General features: G+C 45.0%; 1 protein-coding gene across 1 annotated transcript in view; it reads right to left on the bottom strand.

The window, feature by feature from the left end:
* Nucleotides 1-251: 251 nt before the first annotated feature.
* Nucleotides 252-20,583, bottom strand: part of LOC102945440 (tetraspanin-15) — a 197,522-nt gene continuing 177,190 nt past the window's right edge. The window contains exon 9 of the mRNA XM_027829685.3: nt 252-779. Coding sequence (XP_027685486.1) covers nt 555-779 — 225 coding nt within the window. The 3' untranslated portion in view covers nt 252-554. The remainder of the gene's footprint in view (nt 780-20,583) is intronic.

Raw genomic sequence — 20,583 nt, 5'->3', positions numbered from 1 at the left:
GAGAGACAGCTGAAATGAAGGATTATATAGTGATGATAATATCTAACATTGTGCAGGTAAGAACAGGCCATTCAGAACACATTTTTGCAAGAGATGGTAGTTATAATGACGTTCTCTTTGCAGACTGGCCTTCTTTTCTTTGTGACGAACTCAGGATATTAAAACTCATACTTCCATAGCTAACTGCAGTGTTTTCTACCAATTCCACACAGTTTCTGGAAGCTAAAAATATACATCCGAAACAAGAAAGATTAAAAAAGAAAGTTACATTTATTTTGTAAAAAGGAGATATACACAAATACTTGGGGTTGCCAAGACAGTGCATGTAAGCTATGGAGCTTTTGTCTGCCTTCAGGGTGTGTTGATTCTTACTCATGTACACATGTTAAGTTATTTTAGAATTCCTGCTAAGATATCCCATGAATTTGAGGATGAAGCATGACTGGGTGTAATGTCTAGTTATTTCCCTGCTTAAGGTTCATCTCACATTCTCTAGTCCGTGCCTTCAGGTGCGCCGTGCTCTGAACTGCCACGCTGAGGATTCTGGTACCTCTTCACACTTTACTTTGACTGATAGCCCCTTCATCATCTTCGTCGTCTGTGACATTGACAGGAATGTAGCCTCCTTCTCTGGGAAAACACAAGCACCAGCCGGCCCCTGTGAAGTCCACTGCTTTGAAGTCTATCACCTCAAGTATCTTGAAATCAACAGTGTCCGATCTGCAGTATACGTCGTCAAGCTTTCGCCAATATAACCAGGCCATAACCAGGCCAAGTACCTGCAAGAAACATTCATTGAAAGGGATTAGATTTAGTGATGTCAACTCTTTATGCAGTTCCTTAAATACAAGAACTTTTTATTTTAGCGGTCTTTTAAACCTCACCATGTTAATAAATCCTCAGGTCTCATACGAGGCAGGACTGAGCCTCATCAGAACTTGGATGGGAGATGTCCAGGGAAAACGAAGATGCTGCAGGAAGAGATGTCGGTGGTACTATTCAGCTCTAAGTCTGTACTGAAGGTCCCAACACAGCAGCCAGCACTGCTGTGTTGCTGCAGGTGCAGTCTTTTACACATGCTCGGTAAGTTATCCCCCCTGACATGTTTTTTTTCCCAAGAGGAGGTGTGCTAACCCTCGTGTCCTGGTCAAATTCCAGTAAGGCTCATTCCATTTTGCCTCCTTGAATTTCCCATGAAGTTTCAGGTGGAGAAACTGCTCTTAAAATGCGCCCTGTAAAGCTATTTTGTGCATAGCAGCAAACGTGTACGAGGGAAAAGCTGGCTGCATTTCAGTGGTAGGTAGGTGAGTATCTAACACACTTTGGGATCCTTCAGTGCTACATAACATCACTACTGCTTCGGTAGGTGAAGGTGCATTAAAAGGAACAAGAATCTGATTTAGTTTGGTGAACCTCTCTCTTGGCCTTTTCCAATTTCTCCCTCAGTCGCTCAAAAGACTGAGTCCCCTTATCTGCTGTGACAGTCCTAAATGCCTACTTGGTTTACATGAAATGCCCAGACTTGCGTCCTGGGCACAGCAATGATAGCATAAGACAGTCAGGCTCTTATAGGCACAAGAGACGAGATGTAACATATCCAAGAAATCTGTGACAGTTCAGCTATAAGGATTTAAGCCAGACAGTCTCCTGTGGCTTCTCCAAATGTAGATAAGAAAGTGCAATAATTTTTGATTTTCATTATTTATGCATCCAAACAAAGCCATCAAAGCAAAAATATCAGCATTACATGAGTCGATGTTATTGTCCATTTGAGTGAATAAATTCACAAAAATGGCTCAGACCATGAGGTCTGGGATCTTACCTTCAGCAAAATCCAATACTAAATACTGCAGAGAAAGGCAAAAAGCCAATACAGTATAATGTATCTAGTCATTTGTGTGGCACTATGTATAGGAGAGCAAATCTCCTCTTAACTCCTGAATGGTATCAGATCATGCTCTGAAGTATGGCGTTTGACTAACTTGGCTTTGAGTGGCCTATGCCCATAAACAGGAACCAGAAGCTCCCAGGTTCTAATCCTGGTGTTGATATTATCCTGCTAGGTGACCTAGGACAAGTCATTTCCCCACTCTCTGCCTCAGTTTGCCCATCTGTACAGAGAGGACAGGCAGAAGTGTTCGCAGAAATACATGGCTAATGCTTGAAAAGGACTTCTTTGAGATTCTTGGACGAATGCAAATCACTGAACTGGGATCCCTGAAGAGTGAAGTTCTCTCTTGATTAGCCGCACACACAGTGGCAGCGTACCTTCCTCCACAGCAGCCTGCTAATTTTTGTTATTCTGACTCTAGGAAAAAGGTTCCGTTTCAATGGTGCATTCGGTCTTTGGCCTCCCCGCTGAGGTTGCCTGCAGGGGGACAAGTCCCATTTATTAGGAATGGAACTGGGGCACCAGCCATTTCTTGTGGATCAAACAAGAGCCATCAGACAGGCCTGTCTTTTCTGCTGATCTGGGATGGATATGAATGAGTGATGTAGACCAGAACTGGATTTGCATCCCTTCGTTAGCAACTTCCCGAGTTAGCTGTAGCCTGATTTTCAGCTCCCATTAACTGTGGCGCGATGTGTGGGCGCTCAGTTCTTCTGAGCCATTAGTTTCTCCATTCTTTAAGGTTTAAGGCCCAGCCTTTATACTCAGAGTCGATCTGTTTTAGGTACTTATATGGCCCCTATTACTGCCCAATCTTTTACATATTTAGTCTCACACACCCCTCCGAGTCTGGGGGTAATAGAACTGCCCTTTGTACAAGTGAGAGAATAAATGAAGGGCCCAGCATAACACACAAAATCTTTAGTCGGGCAAGTGCTTGAACCCTGGTCTCCCAAGTCACAGGCTAGGGCCCTAACCACTGGGCCATCCCTGCACTCCAAAGAAGGCCCTTAATCTTTCAGCTATCTGCTCAGTTTCTCTGGTAACCCCCACACGACAAATGAAGAAACAACGCAATACAAAATTACAAAACCAAGTTCCCATTAAATTCTCAGCTAGAATAATGGCCTCATTTATATCACACTCTTAAATGTCTTTATCTCATTAATTACAAGACGAGTACCTTGCTAACCAGATTACAGTTAGGTCTGAAATCACAGTATTGTACAGTCACAGTGCACATTATGGGAATAGTGGCAAATTATTGGATTTTTTGCTGAAAACTTTGTCATGCCAGAAGGAAAGATGTGATTCAGTGTGTTATTTATATGCTGCTATGCAGAGAAACAAAATAATGAAGCATTTTGGTCTAAAACAACTATTTCATTAGCACAAGATTTAAAGTATCACTTTGCGTTTACCTGACATTTTCTTATAAATGCCACAACGGCAGTGATTATGAGCAAAATGCTAGGGAGATAATTTATTAGGGTAAAAACAGGTACAAGACACTATTTGCAGAACAGACGATGATAATAATAGAAATAATCAGAGGTTTCCTGGGCTCATTTGGAACATCAGGCGTTCCAGTAAAATCAGGCAAGTGGCTTATTTGGTATTAACCCCCTCTATTACTCAGATTTCAGAGGATGGCGGTTTCTTTGGAAGAAAAAAGTTTTGGGCCAATTTCAAACTCAGGTGCCCATGGGTACAACTGTGTTGACTTCAGCAGAGAGGGCTCACTGATATGTGGGCTGAATATGGTGTTATGAATCCACGTACAGTGGAATGACAGACCAGAATGAACAATAATGATGACTGGTGGGCATACATCAGATGCTTAGGCTTGATTTGGATAAGAGTTCTAAAGCTGAGATGCTAATCTGACCATTGTCCAGACTCTTGGGTCTGCAAAATTGGAAACCCAACCACAGTAGACACACCTCGTTCGTAACCTTTTGCTCTGGAACCTCGTGTTTCTTTTAGTTCTTCCAGCTCCATGCTCCTGGCGAGAAACAATTCAATTTGAAACATCTTGTTGTGAAAAGGAAGAGACTACGAAGTGCTCTGTAAGTGGTGAAGCCTTCTCTCAGAAGGCTAAGCAGCCTTTGCCTGTGATTCATTGTTTTGAGCCAGCTGGGTTCAATTTGGAAATACAAGTGCCTTAAGGACATCGGGATCCATATTTAGGTGCTCCAATCACATTAAACAGGCGCTGACACATTCAAGTGCCAAGTGAGAATTCCAATATAGAATTCAAATGCATTGTTTGGGTATTTATGTTTGAAAATTGCACTGGCAGTATAACCGGTAGACCAGCCCTAAACGGCTGTGCTGACCTCGCTGCCATATGCTCATGCACTTGGAAGTTCTGCAAGTTTGAAACAAAGGAGCGAGGGCAATCCCTCAGGACCTTTCGCTGTTCACGCAGTGCTAGCATCCAAGAGCAGGTCACTCCCATGATATACTACTGTGCAGCTATTAGAGTAATGTGATGGGAACACACAGGGCAGTAAGTCTAATGCCTGGACAGGAACACAATGTTTTGAAGTGAACTGAACTTTTCCGAAGTTTGTGGTGTGTGGGGGGGGGAAGGGGTGGACTTGCCCTCTATATAGCCCCCTGTAGGTGATTGTTTTTTAAGTTCTGAATGACCAGAACAGCCCTGAGATATCGTGCAGAAAGAGCACACATACCAGCTGGGAGAAGCATTAAGAAAAATGTTACTAAGTTACATGGAGTTTATTCTCCCAAGCAATTAACTTCATACCATGGCGTAGGAGCTTTCTGTAAGATTAAAATTATATAATCCTATGGTTTAAAATAACCTAATTTGAAGTCCACAGGGCTTTCCCTATCATTTTGCAAATGCTATTAGCAAACATGTTTTCTTCTAACATTGCTTAAAGGACACTGAAGTGTACATCAGGAAGTAACCAAACTGCATCTGCCACATGTATTCATTCGAGTCTAACACATTATTGTGGCATATTGTTCTTAGAGCTGAAAGATTATACTAATGGTTTATTTGGGTCCTAATCAATCTGTGAAATTGTCTGGAAACGGAGAATGTTAAGAGGAAGAGACAAATGGGGATAAATAGGCCTGGGTGTAATGCACTTTAAATTACACAACAGTTTTGCCATTAAGTAGAATGGAAAATGAGTTTGCCAACAAGAGGCTACACAATTCACAGACCGACTTAACAGCAAATTGACTATGGGGAAATAACTAATCAAATCAGTGGACTCCAGTGGACAGATAAACATTAACAACATCGGATTTATTAATTTGTCTTTGGAGAAAGAAGGAAAGCTCTGCCATTCATGCTAATGGTCCAGCAAGTGATCCGAAAATTACGCTTGAAGTTGACTTGGCCTCTGAGACTGACCAACAATTTTGCACTTCCCATGGAGCACTAATACAGATGTCTAGTTTTACTTTACAGTTGTTCAATCAGTCACAGAAATCAGAGAAGGCTATGACCAATTAGGGCACATTGCACACTCCCCTAATAGTTCAGTATTGTTCCCTACAGCATGCTCTTGGTCGGGTCTAGTTTCAGCCATCCATTGCTGTTGCGTCATCTTATGAATAGCACGCTGTGCAACATCTTTTATTAAAACTGATCGTGAGAATGACTTGCCCAGTGACGGGATCTGTTTGTGGGCCAGGCAGCACCTATGACAGTGCAGTACACATTGCTGGTATGGAAGTTGCGAGTACTTGACCCTATCCAATCTAAAGCTGTAACAACAAAGGCTTCTATGCAATGGCTCAGAGTAAGCAGAATCATCTAGTACATGCAGGAATCTTCCCTTATTCACAGGTTATGAAAATAAGGGAGCTGGGAGGCTGTATAGCAGAGACTAGGATCAACCTCACAGTGGCAAGCACACCCTTTGACAATTAAAAGTGAAGTACGATAATTTGTTTTAAGAGTCCCAGGCATTCCATCCTCGGGGCTTCGCCGAGCATCCTGTCTATTTTATGTCTAACTTATAGTGGAAGCTCTTCGGGGCTCATCCTTGTGTTTCCTGGTTTTATACCATGGAGCACATTACTGGCACTTGAACCGTATGTTATCATCATCCTTAGAGAGGTGCTACAGAATGGAAAGTTAGGCTTGGCAAGGCGGTCAATTGACTGGTCAAATACCAGCTGGCAGTCAAATACTGTCAAATATTCTGGCAAGTGTTCCCCCCAAGGTTTTGTTACTGATTTGTTTCTGTGGTCATTGTTCAAATAAATTAGCGCTTTAAAATATTTGACCATCTTTTGACAATATTTGGCCTGTCAACTTACCAATTATTGTTGGATCCATCAAATGCCCAACCTTAGAAGTGTTATATTAGGGATTCTTGTTTTTGAAAGACATTATATAAATCAGGGGTGGCCAAACTTACTTACTCTCTAAGCTGCACATGACATTCTTCAGAAGTTTGAGAGCTGGGGCACACCTGCTCATGATACTTTGCCAGAAGCTGGGAATGGGCAACAGGGGATGGATCACTTGATGATGACCTGTTCTGTTCATTCCCTCTGGGGCAACTGGCATTGGCCACTGTCGGAAGACAGGATACTGGGCTAGATGGACCTCTGGTCTGACCCAGTATGGCTGTTCTTATGCTGGGACTTGGGGCTTTAGCCCCACAGAAGGTGGCTGCAGGGGCTTGGCCCTGATCCTGTTGAAATCCCAAGCCCCAGCAGGTGTGCCCCATGGGGCTGAAGCCCCAAGAACCCCCTCTCCACTGGGCAGAAGGCCCTACCCCACCACCCTGCTGCCAGGCAGAGGTCCTGAGTTCCCCACCCCCAGTATGGTAGGTGGAGAATAGAGTGGTGTAGGGGGGTCTGCGAGCTACACTAACTGTAAAAGAGATGCACGTGGCTCGTGAGCCATGGTTTGGCCACCCCGATATAAATTAAATACTAAGGTTTTATTTGTATTATTTGTTAGAAACTAAAACCACAGAAACAGAAAGAAAAAAGTGAACATTAGACTCTTCAAAACACTTCACATCATTTAGGTATCCAGACGGCTTGAAATCAACATATCTTGAAGATCAAATGATCTTCTAATAAGTTTGTTTTGTGCCCTGTGGCCTTGAAAACAATTCATTACTAAAAACAGACGGTAATGTGTCCTCATGCTATTCTTTCAAGAATCATGCATGACTAAAGGCACGTGGAGAACATTAACCTCCCAACACTATTTACAACCCAGAAATTGTGCAATGGAATATATAGAACTTCTAAGGTTCAACTGATTCTTATGCCATAGAATTGAAGCAGAAAGAAATAAGCAAAGCACATAGACTTCTAGTTGATGCACTCTGATAGCCATCTTAGAAATTCAAAACACTTTATTTCATCACATATTCATTACTGTTGCTATGTGCATCGCTGGGACAATTGCAAACTCAGGTCACAAACAAAAAGGAACGTCATGCTCTAAAACAGTAGGCAGTGCTCTCCTGAGCCCACTAAGAAAAAGGTTTAAGACTTGCATTTCAAAAATCTAATGCCACTTGTTAGATCTATCCAGGTTCTTATATGAGTGTCCATCACTGTGTAAACTAAGGGCCAGGCTGTCCTTAGCAAGAGCTTAAGTGATTTGCGCAAGGGCACATGATACTTCAATGGCAAAACCAGGATGAGATCTCACATGTTCCTGACTTCCACTCCTGTACTTAAGTCCATTAGACCATGCTGTCCTGGAATCAGCAGAGGAATTCAGGCTCCAGCGCTGTTAAACTACCAGGAGAGATTGAAGGAGCCCACATTAGAATATCAGCGAACCATAGGAATGTCAGGCTGGAAGGGACCTTGAGAAGTCGTCTAGTCCAACTCCTGTGCTGAGGCAGGACCAGGTAAACCTAGAGCATATCTGTCAGGTGTCTGTCCAACCTGGTCTTAAAAACCTCCAATGACGGGGATTCCACCACCTCCCTTGGAAGCCTGTTCCAGAGTTTAACCTGTCCAACCTTAGAGTTAGACAGTTTTCCCTACTATCTAACCTCAATCTCCTTTGCTGCAGATTATACCCATAACTTCTTGTCTTACCGTCAGTGGACAAGGAGAACAATCGATCTCCATCCTCTTTATAACAGCCCTTAATATATTTGAAGACTGTTATCAGGCCCCCCCCCCCCCCGTCTTTTTTTCTCAAGACTAAAGAAGCTCAGGTTCCTCATAGGTCAGGTTTTCTAAACCTTTGATCATTTTTGTTGCTCTCCTCTGGACTCTAATTTGCCGCATCTTTCCTCCTGTGTTTTACATACGACACTCCTATTAACGCACTCTAGAATAATATTAGTCTTTTTCACAACATCACGTTGTTGACTCATATTAAATTCATCATCCACTATCACCTGCAGAACCCTTTCACTAGTACGACCACCTAGCCAGTTATTCCCCATTTTGTAGTAGTGCATTCGACTTTTCCTGCCTAAGTGTAGTACTTTGCATTTATCTTGATTGAATTTCATCTTGTTGATTTCAGATCAATTCTCCAATTTGTCAAGTTTCTTTTGTATTCTAACCCTGTCCTCCAATGTGGTAGCAAGCCCCTCCCAGCTCAGCTTCATCTGCAAATTTTATACGCATACTCTCTGCTCCATTATGCAAGTTATTAACGAAAATATTGAAAAGTACTGGAGCCAAGACTGACCCCTGTGGGATCCACTTGACACACCCTCCTAGTTTGACAGCAAACCATTGATATTAAAGTACGGTCTTTCAACCAGTTGTGCACTCAGCTTATAATTTCATCTAGACCACATTTCTCTAGTTTGCGTATGAGAACGTCATGTGTGACTGTGTCAAAAGCCTTTCTAAAATCTATCCCACATAACCAGGAGACTGCTCTCAGGGGGCTAAAAGTTACAAGGTGGGCTGGGCGCCACCTCCTCCCCCAGCCATTCTGTTTGGAGAGAGGCAGGTCTCTAACTCATTCTCACAAGAAACGACCTAGGTGCCTAAGCCGGCTGATACCAAGAGAGGGGTCCCCAGCTGTGGCTCACTAGCAGAGATCGGTGCCTCCCTGCAGCCTGAACTAAGGTACCTCTCTCCATGAGAGAGGCAGGGCTTAAGACACACTCCTCTTTTCAGAACTGCCCCTTGGCTAGTTTAGGCAGCTCCCTGTCTCATGTGCTGTCTTTTGTGGGTCCCATTCTTAGGCACTTATCTCTCCCCAGGGACTGAATAAGGAGCACAGGGACCTAACTCAGGCTTTGTGCATCACGTTGTTTCTGTGATTTTCTAGATCCTTTGGGATTTCCATATCCTCAACATATGGCCCTACTGTTCCACCTCTCGGCCACTTTAAGGTGGATATCAAAGGGTTATAGCTTTGTCTAGAGGTTAAGCATTGCAATGCTCAGCGCTGCAAGGCCGGAATCCCTTTCTGGATCCAGGCCTAAGTTCCCCCTTTCCTTACTACACTGAAAAAAGAGAAGAAAAAAGGTTAGGGCAGTAAGAGGGGATGCAGAAGGCTGTATTTGTTAATGAACTCCACCAAAAGAACACTATTTCTGGAACAGTTAATGAATCCTTCAACGGATTAGCCACTGGGATGAGAGGACCTGTGCCCAGGGGCTCCAGCCAACTGGGAGGCCCTGGAAAAAATCCACCTCCAGACGGAAGCTGCCACACTCCAACCCTGCTCCAGGGCAGCAGCCGCGGGACAGAGGAAGCCTCCCTTCCAGCGGCACCTGACTCTGGCAGCAACCGCGGGGCGGCAGGGCAAGCCCCCCTCCAGTGGCCCCCAACCCCGCTCTCCGGCAGAAATGGTGGGCGGGCAGGGCTGGAGAAGCCCCAGCACCTCAACCCTGGTCCCCCACAAAAGCACAAGGGGTGATCGGGGAAGCCCCAGCAGAAAGGAGCAAAAGGGGTTGTGGAGCTGTAGTGGGGAGGGGTGGAATGGGCAGGACCCTGGGTGGAACAGGGGCAGGCCCTGGGAAAGGGGCAGACAGGGGCAAAATGAGGGTGGGGCCGCAGGCAAAAGCAGTGGCGAGGGGCCCCCCAACTTGTTCTAGCCCAGGGCCCCAGGAAACCTTAATCCACCTCTGACTAAGAGCCTATGCAATGTTCTCTTTTGGTGGATCCGCCCTCCTGAAAAATGTTTTATGATAACCAGGGAAGTAAAGAGGGGAAGGCAAAACCCACTGCTGACATGCAGGGAAAACAGACCCGCACAGACCTTCCCAACTGCCATATGATTTGATGGAGCACGTTCATTACCTTCCACTCCACCGGCACTTTCACACGCCTAGAGTCGTGGCACTTCTCCCTCGGATCACATGAATGCGGTCACCTCCGGAGCCCAAACAATGGGGAGGTGGGATGTCACTAGACAGCAACGTGACACACAAGCTCCCAGACTGGGGAGCGAGGGACCGAGCACCTGGCGCGTTGTGCACGTGACAGACTGCTCGCAGCAGCCCCCTGATCACTGCTAGTGCTGCAGGATGAAGAGGGCTGCAGGCTCAGCTGCGAGCAATTAAACACTTTCTGTTGGGGGATTATGAGCATCTGGGTGGTAATTCCTGGGCTAGTGATGCATGTGGGAGGGTACAAGTAGAAACAACAGGAAGCCAGGGGAAGGTGAACTGAGCTGAGCTGAAGAGGTAGGTAGCATGGAAAGTGCCTGCTTCAAGACGCCTTTGTTATATTGTGTGTGTAAACGTGTGGAGGAATAAAAGGGACATGTGCAAGGGGCTGCCTCAGACTGATTCACTGAAAAGCTCCCAGACTGTTCTGCCCCTGCAGTAGGCATTTTTTCTCCTCAGGTTCATGGATGTACTGTGGGCACTGGAGTGGTTTTCTTCAAGAGTATGAAAGATGTCATAAATCTATAAATACTTGGCACACAAGACCGCATAAGTTGGTCCCAGACAATGAAATATTCCCGCTCTACCCAGCTGCATTACCAAATTCATCTTGGCACAACTGCTCTCATTAAGGAGAGCTAGCTACAGAGAGAAAATGAGGCTCAATTTAGTTGAAAAATAATTACGTGGCAGCATTATTCATTTGTGCTTGAAACTGACAAGACTGCAGGATATTTTCATGCAGTATGTTGTGTATTTCTAAGTTGCAGTGGGCAGTCAAAGAGACAGTGATATTCTGACCCTTTCAGTAAAGTGAAAATTATCCCCCTTGTCTCGCATTTTAATGACTCAAATATCTAGCGCCTCAAAATTTTGTGCTATCTTTATTATTACAGGGATGGGCCCTGTCTTCCTGATGTAGATATTAGAGACCTCACGGCAACTTTTGTAACAGCCAGCGTTTATAGCGCTGCTTTTGGCCAAAGTTTCCTCTTCCCTCACTACTGTCCTGTGTGTTGGGTGGTTTTTCTTCCCCACCCCAGAGGTGGCTGCATCTGAGGGTATGTCTACACTGCAGTCAGAACTGTGACTGCAGCAGGTGTAGACATACCTGAGCTAGCTTTGAAGATGCAGCAAAAGCAAGTGAAGCTGTGCCAGCATGGGCTTCTTGCCACTGTAAGACACAATATACTGTGCGGTTTTGCTCAGGTTACAAGGACTGGCTATAGTAGGTCATGTACAGTGCTGAGTACACTGACTGCTTAATGAGAACTAAATAATAATTGTAATAATGGTAATGAGGCTCAGTGGCGCTGACAGGCTCAGGGGATTGGAAATGGCATCCAAAGCATTTCACCTCTAACTCCCCAATTCAGATCTTTCCCAGGTGACTCTCTCATGATCAGCTTTTGCTCAAAGGCTTTGAGGTATCCTAATTAATATGTGATGAAGGAAGGTCAGTGTGGGGTGTTTATAAACATTCACCAACTGCACTGAAAGATGCACCTGATCTTGGTAATTAATTCTGGTCTGAAGAATTGATTAGCCATCACTAAAAGGTTGCTCAGGGGCCCCTTGCAAATTACCTCCTGTTAATTAGAACACATAAAAGGAAATGTTATGTTGCACAGCAGATAGTATAGCTATGGAGAAGGTCAGGGCCAAATGTGGCAGCTGGGTGTAATAAAGGTCTGGATAATATTAATGGCCAAAGAATATTTGCAGGTATGCAAACTGAAGAGAAGGAAGGGTGCGTGGAAAGGAAAGGTGTGTGTGTGTGTGTGTGCAGGTGTTTTTCACCTCCACACACCAAACAAGTGAAATTCTATGCTGATATGAATGGGTGCAACTTCACTAACTTCCATTGAGTTTCCCTTGTTCACACCAGCACAGAATTTGGCCCAAGATTATTTGTATTTATATTATTTTGTTCTGGGGCAGTGCCTGGGAGTACAAGTCATGGACCAGTACCTCATTGGGCTAGGTGCTGTACAAATGCCTCCCAAAAATAATACAAATATAACCCAGATCTTACACAGCACTTTACTACGGAGGTCAGTAACATTATCCCAATCTTACAGGTGGGGAAACTGAGGCATGGAGCAGGGACGTGACGTGCCAGCAGGCACAGAGTCAGGAACAGAATCCAGGTCTTCTGCATCGGAGTCCACTTTATATAGAACATGTTTCATCTCAAAGCACTTTACAGAGAAACTGAGCTAAAAGCTCCTCCATTAGAAGCCCTCACTCTGGAGCGCAACGCCGTAGCTGCTTAAGTGTGCCCAGCAACAGTACTCAAGAATTTAGGACAGGAAGTGAAGCGGCGAACCACATTCAGTTGAAACTGCAGGGGGAATGTAAGTGGGGAGTATGCAATTACTTGCACTGACGTATTCATGTGGATCCCTTCCCTCTTACTCCCCTGCATGTGCTACCCAGCCAAGTGGTCCCTTTTCTGTCCTGCTCCCCTGGGCATTTCCCTTCTGATAGGGACACTGGCCAACAAATGCAGCTACTGTTTCCTCTCCTTTTCCACTTACTCAACAGTGGCCTTTAATGGAGGCAGCTGAGCTGCCGCCTCGTTGCTAGCTCCCCTTATAGGCCCAGGCTCTCTCTTCAGCGAAGAGCTTGGAGGCCTGTAGGAGCAGCAAAGCCAGGTCTCCGCAGACTGTGAGCAAGTGGCCGACAGACCAAAGACGAGAAACCACTAGACGAGACGCATGCGGCACAGGAGGGAGATTTACACCTCAGGGTGAAGCATCTGGTATTAGCCACACTGCTCCCGCCTTTTCCACCAGACAACGAACATGATTGCTGTGCAGCGCTCCCAGACCATGGAGACAGCCGCGTCCGCGCACGGACTCTTCCCAGATTTTGTCGTCTCGAGGCCCGGGGGTGCTGGCAGGCAAACCAACTTCTCTGCAATTCAATTTCCGTCTGTGGAATGGGGAGGGTAGCTATCCACCCAGAGGAGCTGGGAGGAGGCTTACCTGGAAGGTTACGTATTGCTTATGAATTAAACTCTCCGAACAGCAGCAACACAGAGCGAAGCCAACTGTACCAGAGCTGCCTCTTGTGTTTCAATAGGAGAAACCGCACCAGTAGGCTCAAGCCTCAGCAATTTCAACCCTATTCTACTTTCCGTGACTACAAGGCTACAATGGGCCACCTGAGAGTGCGACTGCTGACAGGCAATGAAGCAGATGTATCATTTGTACTCATGATCCTTTTCCTATTGACCTATTAAAAACCTTGTCGCTGTCACAGGCTCTCTTATGAGCCATATTTTCCCTTTCTAATAGAAATGTCTTATTTCCCAAAGAAAAGGGGTGCTCGTTATTCAAAGCCTAAACAATGCTTCACTCAAACCCCCCTGCTGTACTTACTCAAGTGGCTCATTCATATTTTCCTGTTCAAAGCAAGAATCTTGTAAGGCGGTCTCCTTGCTGCGTTGGTATCTGACGTCAAGAAATCTGCAATGGAAACTCAAGGGTCTGCTTAATGGGGGGAGACTGTGTGCATTTAACTGAGTGAGAGAAAGGGATGGCAGGAGGGACAAGTTATTAAAGGCTCTTACGACATGATGCTGAGTGCTTGGTGGTGCAGGCAGTGATGCTGCCGTGTGTGTGATCGCAGGTGGATAGCTTCACCGAGCTGTCTGAGGCAGTGTGTCCAATGGTTGGAAGTCAGGGCTTTCATCTGGACACATGTGGCCAAAATTTTCAGAAGAGCTGGCAAATCGACCAAGAGTGACTCATGTCTTCCTCTTACTGGCTGTCTTCCTAGTGGACAGGTGTTCACATCCACATTAAAACTGGCCCCTGTTGGTGTAAAGCAGCAAAGTTCCTTTCCCACCCCTACATTTTTAAAACAGCCTCTAATATTGGGTACTTCAAATTGTCGATGGCCTGGACTCCAGCGGAAGTCAGCAGGAGCTGCGGGCTCTCAGGAACTCTGAAAATCAGCCAGTAGGTGTCGCATGCTGGACACCCAGTAATGGGGGCATCCAAAATTAGATGCTGCTTTTGAAGAGTCTTTCTGTACCTCGGGTTACTTGTGTGTTCAGTGGAGATAACATCCATAGGGATGCATGCTGTGAAAGGCCAATTCATTGTTGTTTGCAGAAAGCTTTAGTATCTTTCAAATGAGAAACTCGAACAATTAATTTATAAAATAAAAGATTTGGCATCCCTTTGGTATAGCGTATGATGCTGGAAAAAAGCAACAGCGTTAATCAGCGTTTAAAGTCCGATCCAATGCCCTATGCAGTCAATGGGAGTTTTCCCACTCATGTCAACGAGTGTTGGATCAAGCCCCTAATGAAGAATAAGAATTTCAGCTATAGTTACTGATCCAAAGAATTTTATTTCAGGCAACTTGAAGCAGTGACAATATTTGAACTAACACAAATTTAGCATATTAGCAGGTGTCCTGGTTTGCATTGCTGGGCAAGGCCAGCATAATACCCCCAAGATCATGTTAGCTGGTGGGAGAAGTAAATTAATTACTGTGTCTTACAGAATGAATTCAATTTAATCAAACAGAGATAAGGTTTACAGCATTCCGCAGGCTGAGAGCGCAGACAGCTAATTCAGCTCTGTCATTCTAAGATGGAGGGAGTGGCTTTTTATAATAACTGAGATGTGAGGGGAATACAGAACATAGGTGGCCAGTGGTTTCAAGAGGGGATATGCCATGATCCCCTGTATTGTAAGTGAAGCCTAGGCCTTATTGGCTGGATTCAATCACATTTAAACTGAGTCCATTTCATTCTTCTTTTTTCATATGGAATAGCATAAAACAAAATCCATTTTTGTTGGATTGGGTTTGAACTGCCAGTACTGAAAGTAGTTTTGCATCCTCTTCAGATCAGCATTAAAGGTGTCTTCCGCAAGAGTGACAGTGGCAACCTTCACATGGTCCTCCCCGTTGAGTACCCTTTAATCCACGTGTACGAACTAATGGCACCACCTGGGAGACTGAAGGTCATTCATTGGCCCCCGAGTTAGAGCAGCATTCCATTCCATATCAACCTAACACTGAAATATTACAGAAGCTCTCAGGATCTGTGCTTGATATTTCCTTCCAAAGAATAAAAACTTGCATGCACATAGCACCACTTTCCTCTAGGAGGATCCCACAGCACTTCCAAAACTTGAGCTGACCAGAGGAGTTGAGCAGAGGGAATTGCCTCTATCTGGGGCTGGATGACATTGTGGGACAGCTTTAGGGTGTTTTCCACAGTTTTATTTCACCCTTGCTTAGTGCGCCAATGTATCAAGTTTTTGCAAAGTGCAGCAAATGCAGGATAAAATTCACACTGGACAGAGGGCTCCCAGGAGTCACACTACACCTCATATTCTTCATAGTGATATGATGATGATATGATTATAGCATAATTATGATGTATTTTATGCAAGATGGGACATGTGAGGTGTCATTGGAAAAGTTATGATTTGCTAAATATGATTATCCTATTTGTATGCATGTATCATTTTTGTATCTGAAGTTATGAATATTGACTAGGGATCTGTAATTCAAATGGGCTTACTCTGGAAAACACCCACAGCCAGCTTTTCAGGTACAACAATGAAGAAGGCAGATGGGGCTAAAGCAAGTGCAGCTTACCCCTTAAGAATCTGAAGCCTGCTTGTATCATTTCTCAGGGTGAGAATTTCATAGAATCATAGAATATCAGGGTTGGAAGGGACCTCAGGAGGTCCAACCCCCTGCTCAAAGCAGGGCCAATCCCCAATTTTTGCCCCAGATCCCTAAATGGCCCCCTCAAAGATTGAACTTACAACTCTGGGTTTAGTAGGCCCATGCTCAAACCACTGAGCTATCCCTCCCCCCCAATTTGCTAATTCATATGCAATCTATTTAATATATTAAGCTTAGTTTGCATTTTTTGTTTATTTGCTAGGTAATCTACTTTGATCTGTATGCTATCACTTATAATCATTTAAAATCTATCTTTTGTAGTTTAATAAAACTTGTTTTGTTTGAATCTAAACCAGTGATCTTTGACTGGAGTGCTTGGGGAAAATCTCTGCTTGGTTACCACAAGTGAGCATTGTTCTCTTCACATTGAGGGAGAGGTGGACCAGGTATTAAACCCATATACTGGCCAGATTTGACCAGGACAGGACGGTACTGCTCTGGGGTCCCAGGCTGGGAAGCTGATGGTTAGACAGCCTGAGTGTAACTGCAGCTGGCTGTGTCCCTACTTGTGGGAAAGCTGGTGAAAGTGCAGGCTCGAGGGCTTTGTAGCTTGTCACAGCAGCACAGTGTCAGAAGGAGCCCAGGCTGATGGGTCAAAGGGCTCTGTGGTAAGAACATAAGAATGGCCATCCTGGCTCAGACCAAGGTCCATCTAGCCCAGTATCCTGTCTTCCGACAGTGGCCAATGTCAGGTGCCCCAGAGGGAATGGACAGAACAGGTAATCAGCTAGTGATCCATCCCCTGTCACTCATTCCCAGCTTCTGGCAGTTCCAGGTGGCCCCTCAGGGGGGAAACCGGTCACACTGTGCACCATTTAAGTCCTCAAAAAAAGCTCATTAGGGGCCAGATTTTTACAGATATTTAGTCATCTAAAGATGCAGAATGGCCCCTTTGAAAATCCCACTAGGCACCTATCTGCATCTTTGGGTGCCTAAGCCTTTAAAAATCTAGTCCTAAGAGGTGTGCAGGCCCCGTGCTGGTCTTTTCTGCACAGGGCTGTATGTCACCTTCAGGCTTGATCAATGAGATTTTGCCTGGGCCTTGGATTAGGCACGTTATTGGACAAACTAACCTCATCTTTCCATCTAGTTTAGAACTGAACTGGAACGACAGTCAATGCTGAGCAGTGATGCTTTCTAAAAATGTGGAAGAAGCTATGTCTGAGCACAGAATTGCTTCCAACGGCAACATTACTAACGCCATCACATGCTCTCTTCCGCATCAAAATCTTTTAGCGATTGCCAAAGCTCCCCATGTCTGTCAGACCCACTCCCTCAATCCCCCCACAAAATATCAAGGCAAAAAACCTGCCACTGTGACTGAGGCTTGTTCCTGTGCTACTGGGTCAATGGCTTTAGCCACTTCTAGGGTTGCCAACCCTCCAGGACTGTCCTGGAGTGCCCAGAAATTGAAGATTCATATTTAATTAAAGATTTTGTCATGTGATGAAACCTACAGGAATATGGCCAACCAAAATTGGCAACCCTAGCCACTTCTACAATTTAATTTTTGTTATAAATAAGATATTTTTGTTGCTGCTCTTATAGACAGCAGAGATTTCTTTCTAGCTCTAAATAAGAGATTTGGCAAATGCAGGGTAAGGACTTGCCTGGGGTTTAATCAGGGCATTGTAGTAGATAGGAGTGGTTACAGCCACCTCTCTGCCTATTTGCTTTTAGTCAACCATTTACAAAATACGAATTAGGAAACAGGGCTGAGATGCTCTCCTCCTAAAGACCCCAAAGCTGGGGACTGGTTTGTATAAAACCCAAAAGTTTTGGATACTTAACTTCATGCAAATGAAACTATTATGGTGTCTTCCTGCAAGCAGGGTAACCAGACACAATCCATATTAAAAAAAAACAAAACAATCCAAGGACGAGAGTTCAGATTTTAGCGTTGAGGTGAAATCTGCATGTTTTTGAACTGGATGTGAATAATGTGTTTATGTTTATTATGTGGGCAGCACAAGATTTATGATGCCCTTAACTACTCATTTCCTTCCTTTTAAGTGCTAGAGTTTTTATAAATGAGGTGTTTGCTAAGTGGCAACAGGGTATTAAGCAATCTTAATTGGTTTCTGAAATGAAATGTTTTAGACATAGATGTCAAAAGGCAGGAGCCTCATTGGGGTTGTCAGCACCAGAGAGGGGAGTAACTTCTCTGAACATGGTACTGCTCTGAAAAGTCTCTCTTAAAAAAAAAAAATCACGTTGTGGGCTTTGATGTTCATTGTCTCTTCGTGACTGAGTATGAGATGAGCTCAGTTTACAAGTAAACCAGTCGTTTTACCCTTTTTCCCCACTGCCAGCCCTGCAAACGGTGCCTGGGTTCAGAGTCAACCTGAGTTCCTTCCTTCTCACGCCCCACAACCAGTAATAAAGGTTTCCAACATGCAGCACTTCCAAATTCTGCTCTCAGTGATTCTGCATAAGTGTGGCAAGTTGGAACTCAGCAAACCGTTCTGTTGAAGATGCACAAAGACGAAGAGAGTCTTGCTCACTGGCCCGGAGTGCATAGCCAGCAGGAGGAAAACCAGTGAGACCATATGACCCATTACATGCAGAAACAGTTCTGCACGTAGTGTAGTACCATTTTTATATGGGTACTTTTCAGAACAAAACTGTCCTTGAAAAACAGTTCAGTTTCCACCAGGTTTGAGATTTGGGGTGGATCCTTGCTTTATTTGAAGCAGCTGACCTCTTCATAGTGCTAACCAGTGCCACTCGGATGACTGACAAGAACTAAATCATTGCAAATGTAGGGGCTATGAATGAACCCTCTTACAGTAGTCTACTGAGTTTGGAGGAAAACGGAAGAGAAATATTCAAATCAGAAACATTGGAGAAGCAGAAGTCCAGGGTTATGTTTACAGTAGCATGTGAGAAAGCTTCCCCCTTCTAGAAACAAAGTTGCTCTGCCAAAAATAAACTGCCTGAAAAAAATGGATGGCACATACCCTGTGCCATCTATTTCACTTTCTGCAGGAGATGGATGGTTGTGATTATTTCAAACTCGGAAACATTTCTGGGAAGCAAACCAGGAAAGGGACCAAACAATATGTTGCAAATTATTAGGTAACCATTAAAGAACCTGAAAACAGCAGATGTTTTTCCCTCAGTAACTGAGGTGCCTGAGTGCTCCCAGGTAGAGCAGGTCTGGTCAGCTGCTTAGTCAGGAGGAGATGAGTCAGTGAAAGTTTGCACCCTGGGATTCTCTGCTGTACCTGAATGATGCTCAGCTTCACTCCTCAACACACATGGGCATCAAAGAACAAGGAGCAATGGTCTCAAGTTGCAGTGGGGGAGGTTTAGGTTGGATATTAGGAAACACTGTTTCACTAGGAGGGTGGTGAAGCGCTGGAATGGGTTACCTAGAGAGGTGGTGGAATCTCCATCTTTAGAGGTTTTTAAGGCCCGGCTTGACAAAGCCCTGGCTGGGATGATTTAGTTGGGGATTGGTCCTGCTTTGAGCAGGGGCTTTGACTAGATGACCTCCTGAGGTCTCTTCCGACCCTAATCTTCTATGATCCAAAGGCAGCAAGACTGCATAGCAAGTTGCTCCATGACTGAAGTCTGTGCAAGTATGAAATGCAAACTACCTTTCAAATGAGGTCTTAAATCCGATACCACTCAGGGGTGCCGGAACGGGGGGACCAGGAGGCCAGGCCCCGCTCCTTTTAAAACCGGGAGGGCTATGCCATTCCACTTTCTACTGACCGTAAGGGCGAGCGACGGGGGGGCAGAGGACAGAGAGGAGTGAGCAGGGCCTCAGGGGGAAGAGGCGGCGTGAGGGCAGGGGCTCTGGGAGAAAGGGAGGTGTGGGGCAGGGCCTCAGGGAAGTGTGGCACAGGGACAGGACCATGGCCGTCTGTGGGCCTTCTGCCCGCTTTTAGGGTGCTTCTGCTGCTCCTGACACCACTGCAACCTGGAGAAAGCAGAAATCTAGAGAGCATTTTCTTGGGCAATCGATTACCCAGGACCCAATTTGCTTCCTGTTCACCTTGGGGAAAACTGGGAAGCAGATGGCTCAAGGGAATGAGACATGGAGTCCTTCACCTGAAGCTAATGGAACATGTCTCCTTTTGTAAAGAGCTTCGAGGTCTACTGATAGTAAAACCCTACACGCAGGCTAGGGCTCTAATAAGGGCCAGAAAGTTGCATTGCCAGCATCCCTTTTGTAGCTAACTCCATCTCCAGAAGCCGTAGTCCAGCCCTCCTGCCAGTGTGCACTGAACAGAAGGATAATACGGTTACGTCTGAAAGTACTTGCCAGGTGAGCGAGTGAGTAACGGTGGCCCCTGGTCACACTCCTAATAGCGAACTTAATCAAGCTCACACTAAAATAATATGTACATTAAGGAGCTAACCCATCAGCCAGCGAAATACAAAACATCAAAGCTTCTAAAGAAAGGAGATTCTGAAACAGAATCCTAGAATCGTAGGACTGGAAGGGACCTTGAGAGGCCATCTAGTGAGTCCCCTGCACTCATGGCAGGACTAAGTATTATCTTCTCTAGACCATCCCTGACAGGAATTTGTCTAGCAAGTCCTCTGGCTCACCAAGAGACAGGCATCGAAGTCCAAAGGTTTGTACATTAAGTAGGTTAATATTGTAGACAGAGAGCAGAAAACAGAATA

Source organism: Chelonia mydas, chromosome 26 (assembly GCF_015237465.2).
Source record: "Chelonia mydas isolate rCheMyd1 chromosome 26, rCheMyd1.pri.v2, whole genome shotgun sequence".
Taxonomy (NCBI): domain Eukaryota; kingdom Metazoa; phylum Chordata; order Testudines; family Cheloniidae; genus Chelonia; species Chelonia mydas.
The sequence above is the reverse complement of the archived record's forward strand: the minus strand, read 5'-3'. Positions and strand labels throughout refer to the sequence as shown.